The following is a 12,779-nucleotide window of genomic DNA, read 5'->3' as shown; positions in this document are numbered from 1 at the left end:
TACCTATACCGACGACCACTGTCCGTCGGTAAATTCCGACGAACGAGGAACACTCTACGTCGGAAGTGTCCGAGGAACGTTCTCCGTCGGTACGTAGTTTTTCCGATGAACTCTGGTCTCGTGTATCCGCATCGTAATATCGTCGGAAGTTCGTCAGAATGACGTTTCTCGGTATTCGTCAGAAAGTCGTCGGAAGTTCTGACGAAATTCCGACGAATTTTTTTTTTCCGACGAAACGATACCGACGGACGGGTTCGTCAGAAATTCGTCGGAATCGGTCTATTCCGACGAATTTCCGACGATTTCGGCCATCAGAATCCCCCTGTTTTCTTGTAGTGTTTAGATCATGCGGTTAGATTTGAAATTTGGTGAGCGTTGGTTTTGACAATGACGTGAATTAAATTATTTGTGTTCGTTGGGAAGAGGAATCTTCTTTGTGGATAGAATATGCCAGTTTGGAGAAGGTTGTGGTTTGGAGTGGAATTTGTGGATGTTAAGGATAATTCAATAAACGAGAACGCAAAATGCATAATAGATTGGACTGATGTTTGGTGTTATGTTGCTATGCAACTACAAAATAACAATCCATACTCTAAAATCGAAAATGGGAGAACATAAATATGTTACATGGAGGACAACAAAAGAATCTCCGTAGGCCGATTTATAGATCAGAGAAGCTTCCAATATAACCATGATATAGCTCTCATTTTTGCAACAACTGCAATGTTATTATTGGTCGATTGGTTGTGGATGGTTCACCTTCACCAACTTCGCCAAGCAAGACATCACTAGAAGCCACCCCATTAGTACTCAGAGATCCTGTCCACGCTGGCAATACCATGACGTCTCCGTCCACACATCACTTGTCCACACATCATCCGTCCAAACTTCAGCTGTCCACACACAACCCATTCAAGCGCCAGCTATCCACACACCACCTGTCCACATACAAAATAAAACTTCGCAGATCTGGGTTTTAAAATCTACAACGACACTAAGAAACTAACAAAACAAAAGCAAATCTTGTAAAATCTAAACTTGGATAAACAGGTTAAAACCCCATAATCTGGACGAATATGGTATAGTAGTGAAAAACTAACCTCACATGTCTTGAAATCAAAGTAGGTCGGAGCGTGGTTTAAATTTGGTGATTAGACGAAATGAGAAAGTCAGTTTGTTTATGGAGGAAGCAGAAGTCGATGTGCTCCAGAGAACCGATTAGAAGGATTTAGAAGATCAGACAATTTCGGAGAATCTAGGGTTTTTAAACATCGCTGCTCAAGGGGTTGGTTCGAAGAGTAATAGAAGAGAATTGTTCTTTTATTCTTTTAGACAGGATTAGGGTATGGCATTTTGTAGTGGGTTTGCTTCGGTTTGATTTCACTTATTAGAGAGCTGGTTCAATTTATATTAGTTAGGGGGCATAGATGTCTTTGACACACAAGAATGGTTGTCACAAGTGCAATATGACTTCAGATGAAATGAGGAAGTCATAAAATGTCTTAGAGGGTAATGTTTTCAATAAGAAGCACAAATCGTCGAAAAATGGTCCATTAGCTGAACACGAGATTTTGAAAGAGAAATACCAGAGGTTGATGATAGATAAACACTTACTAAAAACTCTCGATCTTCTAAAGAAACTGTACATAGACACTTTAGAGGATATGGAGAAAAAGGGAGAATCATTGGTTGCTAAGGAAAATTGAATATTTGAAGAAAGAAATTGGTGAAATTCATAAACAAAGTGGATGAAGTCAATCAGAATCAAAGGCCGGGTGACCAGAATAAGATATATGGTTGAAGATAAGAAAGTAACAGTTGAGGAATAAATGAAGAGAAAACTCAGAAAGAACAAGAACAAACGGCACATGTGACTGCTTCCTACCCTTCTCTATCTTCCTCATCAAGTTTTCACTTAATTGTAACTAAACCTTTGGTCTCTGTCACAAATTTGTCTCTTCCGTTTGTTGAGATTAATGTCTAATGGTCATTAAATTACTAACACGATTAGACCAGAAAAATGGCCGCCTAATTAGAGCGAATCAGAACTATACATGTGCATTAATCCATAGTTTCGACATGGTGATACTTAGCATGCCATGTGTTTACCACCAACATCAGTGATCAACGTGGTCACTAAATTAATAACACGGTTTAGATTAGAAAAGCACGGGGCTTACCTGATTTGTTCCAAACATTTCAGCAACTCCAGATGGAGAAGCAAATCATGTTTTCATGACAAGCAACCTAAATTCAAATTGTTCGATGAGACAAAGCTTAAAACTAAAAAGTAACTCGAAAAGCTGTTCATTCAAATTTCAAACATATCAACAATCGAAAATCATTTCAAGAAGAAAGCCCGTTAACCCTATTCAACCCAGAATCAAGACAAAGAAAAAATAACTCTAATTTCTTGTGAATTTGGTAACCGCCTTCGTCCCTTCAGAAATGGCGTGCTTCGCGAGCTCTCCAGGCAACACAAGTCTTACCGCAGTCTGGATCTCCCGAGACGTAATCGTCGGCTTCTTGTTGTATCTAGCGAGCTTCGAAGATTCCTGGGCGAGTTTCTCGAAGATGTCGTTGATGAAACTATTCATGATCCTCATCGCTTTTCCCGAGATTCTGATATCGGGGTGAACCTGCTTGAGGACCTTCAAGATGTAGATCTTGTATGTCTCGATGCTCTTCTTCGACTTCTTCTTCTTCTTCTCGCTTCCGCCTTCCTTCGAGATCTTCTTCTCGGCCTTTGGATGCTTCTCCGCCGGGGATTTCTCGGCTGGCTTCTTCTCTTCCGGTTTCTTCTCCGTCGCCTTGGGATCCATTATCGATTATAGAGAGATAGAAATTGTGATTTTAGAGTGGGACTATGTTAAAAGATGCGCCGGTAAAAAAAAATGGAGGAATTACTTGTGGTGGCTCTTATTGGCTATGTTGCTTCTCGCGGATTGATGATGTGGCGTAGATCAGATAATTTAATCAACGGATGAGATCTTACATGGCACTTGGCCCCTTTTAAGCAATGGATCAGGGATCTATCTTGATAACTACTATTTTGATGGGTTTTATATTAGAGGGTCGGGCCCTTATTCGCGTCATTAACATCTTTTTATAGTTCCCACTTTTTCACCATATTATTAATCTGAAACTGAGGTTTCAATACATCTGAAGTACTGTAAAATGAGTGATTTATGAAGCCAACAACATATAATAAACAGACAAGAGAAAAGTTCAAAGCTTCTGGGATCAAAGATCATAACCTACAATCTTTGCACATTTCATCAACATGTATTGTAAATTTGGATTAGGGACAACGTCAGGTGATTTTTTTATAAAGAAAACAGATTCAGCCATGGATTTACTGGTTTAAATAGGACGGAAGAGAACCAGTAAGTTCACCAACGGGTTATGTTTTGTTGTCCACAAATCTGAAATCTGCACGAGGAATGTGACCTCTCTCACTGCTACGCTGCTCCGAAGAATTTAGGCCATGCCAATTCACATGAACCATGTAAATACGATGACTGATTAAAATATATTTATGATATGTAAACATAAAATGATCATGGTATAGTTGGAACCAAAGTCGAAACAAGAGTACAATCTAGCAGGTACTTGTAAGAAAATGGTTATGAACACCATATGAAAAAGAAAGAGTAAAACCTAGCATTATAAATACCATAAGAGTAGTTTATCATACTGCAAGTCTAACGTTTATTGTCTTTGAACTTTCATTATGTGCTGTTTATATATATGCACATCATGAAGATTTATATACAACACAGACATTAAGGTTTGTCGACATAGCACTCAAGAACTTATAAGTCAACACATATAATCTGGTCAAGCATTAATGGCAGTTACCTAACAGAGCTTGGGTCCATCATTACCAAGCTAACAACAAACAATCATCCACAACATATGAGCCATTGTTATATTTCTCACTGAACTCATCATCTATGCATGACCTAGCAATAGACTATCCTAAGACTTTTACAGAATCCACATAAAGTAACATAACATAGAATGATCAAAAATCAAAAGCAGACATAAAAAAACAACCTCGAGGAACTGATATTGATGTTCCTATGAAGAACCCTGCCACGAGCAACATCTCCCCCATCGATCAATTCCCGCAGACCAAAATTCTCCACCTCTTCCTCTTTAACCTCTTTCTTCACCATATCTACACCATGACTCAATAGCTTAACCGGCAACCTCTCGAAGTAGTTCCCATAGATATACTCCGGCGTGTGCCCATTGTTTTTAACATTGAATTTCATTGATAACAAACAAGAATACAAGGTCACATACAATGGTGGAATACAATGATGGAAATCTATAGCTGACATAGTACAATTCTCCGGAGACCAAGCCCCAAAGGACGAAGAGACAAACCCGAGAGCCGGGAAACTACTGAAACTAAATCCATCAACTAAACGCAATACAAGCACCATCCATCAACATACAACGAAGAAGACTACGAAACCACAAAACCAAGACCAACCCGAAGAACCTAAGCTACAAATACGCTTGCAAAATAAATAACCCCTGACAAAAAGAAGGAATAGATAAGGATATTCACTTTAATACTACAAGTACTGAGGTTAGAGTAGCCACATAATATCAACTTAAAACTAACCAACAAGGGGAATGAAACCAAATCTTTTTACAGAACTGAAGCAGCAACCCACACCAAAAAACAGCTACTCTCTGCAACTAACACCAAGGAGGAACAAATAAGAAACTGACAAAGGTGAAACCGAGGAAGGAGCGACAACCACCACACGCTTGGAGACCGCTAATCTCAAAAATGAATAAGGTCAAAGGATCCCAAGCCAACTGCCACAAGGAATCCCGATTTGTGGTATATGAAAAAGCTTATAAGAATTGATTTGGTTATCTATATTGCCAAAGTGCATTTACCTTTTCGGTCACACATCCGTTTAGAACTCTAGAGTTAAGAGTGCATGAGGTGGAGTAATGAAAGGATTGCCCTTCCTATCTATGCGATGTCTTAATTCCGGTTAAAAAAAACATCACCGTCAGAACGTTATGAGTGCCATGGCGAGTTTCTGGTGGGATGAATGCGACGAGAAGAGAAAGATTCATTGGATACCTTGGGAGAAACTCTGCATATCTAAGGAAAATGGTGGTCTAGGCTTTCGGGATATAGATGATTAAAATCAAGTGTTCTTAGCCAAATAAGTGTGGAGGTTGCTTAATGAACCGAAGAGTCTGATTGTGAGGATCTATAAGGGGAGGTACTATGCTAACAAAGAGTTCATGAAATGTGGCAAAGGCTATAGACCTTTGCATGCATGAAAAAGAGAAGGTACAGAGACACATAATGATCGAAGCTTTGTGGTCACGCTTGGTGAATTTGGAAATAATGGTGTAGAAGAAGATGAAGAAACAACTTTCAGCGCAAGCAACATCATTGCAAGAGGAGAAGAAACACATGATGTCGAAAGTATCAACTCTGTATCGAAACAGAACATTAATGAAAAAGAAAATCAGTCTAAGCCATTGAGAAGATCAGAGAGACAAACAACGCAGCCTAAATACCTTGATGACTGCATCTTACTGGCCGAAGAACTAGGTGAAGAGGTATTATTTTTTCTCAACAACGAGCCTAGAAACTTTGGCGAAGCAAAGAACTTAAAACAATGGACTAGGGCTTGTGAAGAGGAGATTGAGTCTATCGTAAAGAATAAAACGTGGGATCTAGTCGACCTTCCTTATGGAGCAAAACCGACTGATCTTAAATGGGTATTCAAGATAAAGAGAAATTCAGATGGGACTATCAACAAATTCAAAGCAAGATTGGTAGCCAAAAGGTATGTGCAACAACATGGGATTGATTTTGATGAAGTTTTCGCGCCATTGCACGGCTTGAGACCATACGGTTGTTGATCAACTTACCTGCAATCAATGGATGAGAGGTTCATCATCTAGACGTCAAAACAGCATTCTTACACGGAGAACTCAAAGAAGTCGTGTATGTATCACAACCAGAGGGGTTCGAGATCAAGGGAAGTGAGAATAAGGTATACAAATTCAATAAAGCTCTATATGGTTTGAGACAAGCACCGAGGGCGTGGAACAAGAAGCTCAATCAAATACTCATGGAACTCGAGTGTGTTAAGTGTTCCAAGGATCCATCAGTCTATCGAAAGGTGGTTAAAGGAGAGCTTCTTGTGGTGGCAGTATACGTTGATGATTTGTTTGTAACCGGAACAGACAAGAAGCTTATCGATGAGTTCAAGAAGAATATGGCAAGTAAGTTCGACATGAATGATCTAGGGAAGCTCACATATTACCTTGGTATAGAAGTGTGTCAGCATGACTATGGGATTAATTTGAATCAAATGCGTTATGCGATGAAGATTCTTGAAGATGCATGTTTGTCCAAGTGTAATCTAGTCCAAGCTCCAATGGAACTCGGACTGAACCTGTCGAAAGCTGAGGAAGAGAAAGAGATTGATGCTACAAGTTTTAGAAGAAATATCGTCTGTTTGAGATATTTATTGCACACGAGACCTGATCTATCCTTCTCAGTAGGAGTACTTAGTTGTTATATGCAGTCCAAGAGAGTCTCATGGTGTTGCGCTGAAGCAATGTTTGAGATATTTGCAAGGAAGTACAAATCTCGACTTAGTATTCGAGAGATCGTCAAGCAAGATACCAAGGTTGGTTGGTTATAGTGACAACAGCTATAATATGGATCCAGACGACGGGAGGAGCACAACCGGGCAAATCTTCTATCTAGGAAAGAGTCCTATTACGTGGTGTTCACAAAAGCAAGACATTGTTGCTTTGTCTAGTTGCGAGGCAGAGTTCATGGCAGGTACGAAAGCTGCTAGACAAGCAATCTGGTTGTGTGATGTGTTGAGTGAAGTCACCGGATGTTCAAGATCAAAGGTCACCATTAGAATCGACAATCAATCTGCAATTTCTTTGACGAAGAACTCGGTCTTTCATGGAAGAAGCAAACACATACATTCAAGATATCACTTCATACGTGAATGTGTTGAGAGGGAGTTGATAGAAGTTGAACATGTACGTGGAAGTGAGCAAAAGGCGGACATTCTAACTAAGGCGTTAGGAAGAATCAAGTTTAAAGAAATGAGAGATTTCATTGGAGTGCAAGAGTTGTCACAAAGTGGTTTCAAGCTTAAGAGGGAGAACATTGGATAAGCTTGAATAATACTTGAGTTACAAGTTTCCTAATTATGTTGTGTTTATCTATAAGAGATTAGAAAATATGTAGTTGTGTTAATCCTAATGAGTTTAGGATAATTAGAGAGTTATATAAGGAGCTGCTAATGTGTAGCATACCTTGATGAGTTTGAGGTTTTGAGATAGTTTCCTTAAGAGATTAATAAGAAGAGTTCTTATTTGTGTGATCTTACATTCGAGTTCGTGTTATTGTGATCGTGTTCTTGAAACCTATATACTACAAGTTTTCTGTGGAGAGCAGCCTCTGGTGCTGTGGTTATGGTTGAAAGATTAAATATTTGTGGGATGAATTTGGATACACAATGCAAGCTATGCATGGTCGGAGCATAATCGATTAAAGATGTGCTTTTAATTCTCTGTTGCAAAAGATGGATGGATAATTGAAGGTTTTCTGCACTGCAAATGTCTGGTAATAGTCTGGTAAATTGGTTCTCGGGTTATCCTAAGTTAATGTAAGAAGACTCAACTGTGGTGGCACAGAGGAGAGCGATTCCATGGATTCTTTGGACCATTTGGAAGAACCGCAACGAGGTTCTATACGTTGATACGCAAGAATCAATTGTCACCCAAGTCCAGCAAGCGTGTGAGGAAGCAAGGGTCTAGAATGAATTAAATTTGGGACAGCAGAACACGGGGACTGGGTAGTTAGTGAAGGACGAGTAGGCCCAAGGCCTGCTGTTGAAAACCCATTAACGTATTTGATAATTTGGTATCATCACAATCAAACCAAACCGAAATATAACCGAAGACCAACACAGATCTCTATCCAACGGTGGAGATCTATTCCCTCTCCTCTCAAAAAGAGCCAAAAAAATATATTCAGAATCTTCTTCGTTCGAAAATCCGATCAGAAATAATTCAACGGCCGTCCGGTTAATCTCTATCTCAGTGCAGACGATTCATCTTCTCCGATCAGATCTGGTACGTCTCCTTCGCGATTTGAATTGCTCTCTCTCACTCTTTTGCTTAGTGTCATTGTAACGTTGATTGTTTTGCATACCAGTAATCGGCTCGCGATGGCTGCTCCTCCTGCTAGAGCTCGGGCTGATTACGATTACCTCATAAAACTTCTCTTGATCGGAGACAGCGGTACGTTTCTTTATCCCCGATCGTAATACTGCATCTTATTCAAAATCGATTTCATATCCTGTTGATCGATACTCGTGATTTGTCCTTGTTTGAAGGATCGAGAGACGTCAGTGATTTGAGTTTTTCGATCTTCCATTTAAGAAATTAGGCCTAATGTGATCTAGTAACATCTCCTCAGTCGCTTAGATTTGAATTTCATCGGCTTAGACTTTGATTTCTGATAAAATAATCTTAACTTTGTTCGTGTAACCCAGTCCTTGAGCAAATTGATCGAATGTTCTTTGTGTTGATGGCTGTGGCTATTTCACTATGTTCCAGTTTATGGATCACGCTAAAGTTTTCTGCATTATCTTCCCATATCTCTCTCTCTCTTTCATGTACACGTTTCGTGAATGTACCAGGTGTTGGTAAGAGTTGCCTCCTCTTACGTTTCTCCGACGGCTCCTTTACCACCAGTTTCATTACAACCATTGGGTTATGATCTCTTCATTACATGATGCTGTTATGTAGTTGTCTGTTTCCCACTCTAGTTGAAATTTTGTTGTTGATAGAATTGATTTCAAGATACGGACTATTGAGCTGGATGGTAAGAGAATTAAGCTGCAAATCTGGGACACTGCGGGACAGGAGCGGTTCCGGACTATCACAACTGGTTTCTCTTTGATTCCTCTTACTATATTATATGCATTCTCTTTCCTTCCTCACTATGGTGGGAACCTGTAATACTCACCTATGCGGTTTCTTCTCATTGCAGCATACTACCGTGGAGCTATGGGCATTTTGCTTGTGTATGATGTTACCGATGAATCATCTTTCAACAGTAACTACTTACAATTTGATTGATTCATTTTAGTCCTTGTGCAACTAACAATCTCTTCCATCTCTTCACCATTTATTATTTTATAATCAAAACTTATTTGTTCTTTTCTATCCATTGTTTCCAGATATCAGGAACTGGATCCGTAACATTGAGCAGCACGCCTCTGACAATGTCAACAAGATTCTAGTGGGGAACAAGGCTGATATGGATGAAAGCAAACGAGTCTCTCTCTCTCTCTCTTACCCTCTTCCCTTGTGTCTTCCTACTAACTTGTACATGATTGTGTTTGGCTGATACACTGATGTGTTTGGTTTCCCAGGCTGTGCCAACATCTAAAGGCCAAGCTCTTGCAGATGAATACGGAATCAAGTTTTTCGAGACTGTACGTTGTTACCCGTCAACATATACAGGAAAATGTCCCAACTCTTTTCAGTTTAGCTAACTTTGATGAGTTTGATCTTGCAGAGTGCCAAGACTAACTTAAACGTTGAGGAAGTTTTCTTTTCAATTGGTAAAGACATCAAGCAAAGACTTGCAGATACCGATGCCAGAGCTGAGGTTTGTTGAGCTTTAAAATTTATTTTTACTGTCATTAAGTGGAGCAATAGAGTAATGAGTCGAGAGCTTTAGTAATCATATGATAAGTCCTGGAGTATTAACGTTGTCGATTTTCATATCATTTTATAGCCACATACAATCACAATCAACCAATCAGACCAAGGTGCAGCAGGGACATCTCAAGCTACTCAGAAATCAGCATGTTGTGGTTAGTAAAAAACGTGTCCACGGCGCCATCAAAGGAGAGAATCTATGTGCTATGGTGTTTTCTACATATTCTTTATAACTCTCTGTTCAGACTTTAGTACTCATTGCTGGAATCATAATAATTTGTTTAATGAATTTGTGTATACATAGATGACATATAAAAGAATGAAAGTAATGTTTGACAAGAGAAATTACAACTAAATTACAAATCCTAAGTGATATGCACAAAGAAAAACTAATTTACAAACTTCAAATCAGCCAAATTCTTCCCAAACGCATATACAAGGTCATTCTCCAATGGAGTTAGATTCAAATCCAAGCACTTGCTGCTATTACATCGGTTCAAAACCGGATAAACCGTAGACGAGACAACCGGTTGTTCGGTTCTCATGCTCTCCCTGTGCTTTCTCATGTGACCTCCTAAAGCTTGACCTGTCCCAAACATTTGACCGCAAGTCGAACACTTATGCGCAGCATTCTCATTGTTACGATGCTTAACTTGTTCTTGGTCAATACTCAGCTTAGGTTTCTTGTGGCTGGCTCTGTGACCTCCTAGAGCTTGGAACGAATCAAATTTTCGATTACAGGTTTTGCACTCGAATTGGTTATCATTGGTTCTGGTTCGGGTTGATTGCTTTACCTCGATTTGCTTGACCACGAAACTCTGAGATAACATCATGAGACTTTTTACTATGTCTAAATCTGTGATGGATTCTTCGTAATCGGACCGGTCTCTCTTCATGTTTTTTTGGGTTGATTATGTCTCGAGAAGAGAAAAAGCAAGATAGAACGAGTGATTTAGGTTTTGGTTGGTTTACCTATAACAAAAAAATGGTAACGAAGATTGTAAGAGAATCTTAGTAACGAAGATTAGAAAGTCTTTTATAAGCAAAACAAAGAACGTTTCAGAGATTGTAACTTTTTGTATTGGACCCTAAAAAGTCGTTTAAATTCCTATTCAAATAAATTAAGCAGCATTACTGATTTGACTAAGGACAACATGTTAAATCTATTCGACTACTAGGCACATTTTGATTTCATTTATTAATCAGAAATTGCGTCCAAAAGATAATAAACAAATAATCTTTTGTTTTTTGTTTTTTTTTTATAAACAACTAATCTTAATATCATTCAAATTATAGATAGTTTTATAATCGGTAATTTTTTTATGAAGAATCACGTTGGCAGTTCTACCTACTTACATCCAAATCTACTTGTTTCTATTTTTTTTTTCAATTACTTTACATAATTAATACTAACTCGCATTTTATCACAACTGAATTACAGATCTTTTGCTGTAAGAATATTAAATGAACTCTAAATAAAACAGCTGGTCTAAAGCTGTTTCCACATATATCATTAGTTAGTTGCACATTGTTATGTTGTTGGCTTCCAAATTAGTAAGCAAACACGTTATTTTTTATTGACTCACCTAAATGAGCACGTTGGTATTTACTTTTGTAAAGTAAAACGAAAAGTCAAATGACTGCATTCTCCAAAAATCAAAATCTGACAACTACTCTTCGGCTACACACTCTTTGAACGCGGAATCTATATACATTATATTTATATGTATAATGTATTACGTATTGGAAGTCTACACTGCATGCATGCGTAAATATCGTCATCAGTGATGGAATCATGGCATTGGCAGCGGCTAAACAGGATTAAGATGATGGACTTTTAGACTTAAGAGTTGAAATTTGAAAGTCAACTGGATTTTTATTTGGACAAACGAGACATTTGTAGATAGCTCACGTTTTGTTATAATCCACAGATTAATTCCAACTTCTAATAGGTATTTGTTTGCTCTCCGCATTAGCATTTGGTATTACTGACCTCTTTTTCTTTATGTATCACTATCAGCATCACTGTAATAAATAAGCTTTCAAGTAGATAGTTTACGTTTACACGAAACATATATGATATATCCAAGATTTTGTTGTCAGAAATTCGGTGATTTTGTCTCAATTGGATTAGTACGATGCGATTCGTATTTGTTTTGGATCTAAATACAGATATTGAGAGACCTATCTACACCTTTCTCTGCTTTAAATGATGCAACAATTTTTAAAAACATTAAATATTGTTTAGATAACTGATTTACCTTAAAAATTTTTTTTTTTCAAATAAGCTATAGATACTGATTTTAACTTTATATATGATCTATTTTATGAAAATATAACTTAAATACAATACAATAGATAAATGATGTGGAAGTGTTTTTATTTCAGTGATAAAAATAGATAAAAGTTTCCATATCATGAGATGAGTTTGTAAATCAATGAAAAAAAAACTTACAAAACATCTTCACCATAGTACAAAAAGTGTTGTGATGCATGAATTTCGTAAAAAAACATTCAAAAGTAGCACAATTAGACGTGAAATCTCATAAAATTAGTAAAATTGTTGATTATAGAAATCGTCTATGTAATATTTGCATAGTTTGTAATAACTTAATTAATAAACATTAAAACTTGAACTCGATCCAGTGGCATATATAAATTCACTAGGAACAAACATGACATTATCTAAAGTGTGAGGGCTGTCGAAAGTATTCAAAGTTTATTAAAATAGAAGTACGAATAAAAAATACCAGTGAAGTAATAAATAATCTTAACTTTAATAAATTCTTGTCTTTTCCAATTTTACCTCACTTCCTAAAATAATTATAACTAATAAAAATTGTTTGGCAACAAAACTGACGTAATATCCTCACTTTCAATTTCTCCTAACATTTTGGTAACTTACATTTATTATACATAAATGCTTTAGTAAAGAGATGAATGTAGTTAATGAACACCACAAAAATTTATACTATAATGTATTTATCCTCACTTTTTCAACAAAACAGTTGTTGATAATA

At 37.6% G+C, this 12,779-nt stretch overlaps 4 protein-coding genes across 4 annotated transcripts; 2 read left to right on the top strand and 2 right to left on the bottom strand.

Annotated features, from left to right (window-relative positions):
* Positions 1–2,405: 2,405 nt before the first annotated feature.
* LOC106297660 (histone H2B.8-like) lies at positions 2,406–2,822 on the bottom strand. Its single transcript, XM_013733860.1, has one exon. It carries the CDS (start codon positions 2,820–2,822, stop codon positions 2,406–2,408), a length of 417 nt encoding a protein of 138 aa, XP_013589314.1.
* Positions 2,823–6,125: 3,303 nt separating this feature from the next.
* On the top strand, positions 6,126–6,704 carry LOC106297659 (uncharacterized mitochondrial protein AtMg00810-like). The gene has a single exon (XM_013733859.1). It carries the CDS (start codon positions 6,126–6,128, stop codon positions 6,702–6,704), a length of 579 nt encoding a protein of 192 aa, XP_013589313.1.
* Positions 6,705–8,040: 1,336 nt separating this feature from the next.
* On the top strand, positions 8,041–10,048 carry LOC106296791 (ras-related protein RABE1a-like). The gene is made up of 9 exons (XM_013733018.1): positions 8,041–8,160; positions 8,243–8,328; positions 8,730–8,802; positions 8,880–8,980; positions 9,083–9,148; positions 9,273–9,370; positions 9,468–9,530; positions 9,614–9,706; positions 9,836–10,048. Exons 2-9 carry the CDS (start codon positions 8,256–8,258, stop codon positions 9,917–9,919), a joined length of 651 nt encoding a protein of 216 aa, XP_013588472.1. The 5' UTR covers positions 8,041–8,160; positions 8,243–8,255; the 3' UTR covers positions 9,920–10,048.
* LOC106296792 (zinc finger protein ZAT11-like) lies at positions 10,048–10,813 on the bottom strand. The gene has a single exon (XM_013733019.1). It carries the CDS (start codon positions 10,653–10,655, stop codon positions 10,149–10,151), a length of 507 nt encoding a protein of 168 aa, XP_013588473.1. The 5' UTR covers positions 10,656–10,813; the 3' UTR covers positions 10,048–10,148.
* Between the last annotated feature and the right edge of the window lie 1,966 nt (positions 10,814–12,779).

This window comes from Brassica oleracea, chromosome C6 (genome assembly GCF_000695525.1).
Source record: "Brassica oleracea var. oleracea cultivar TO1000 chromosome C6, BOL, whole genome shotgun sequence".
Taxonomy (NCBI): domain Eukaryota; kingdom Viridiplantae; phylum Streptophyta; class Magnoliopsida; order Brassicales; family Brassicaceae; genus Brassica; species Brassica oleracea.
This window is presented reverse-complemented; position numbering and strand designations above follow the sequence as displayed.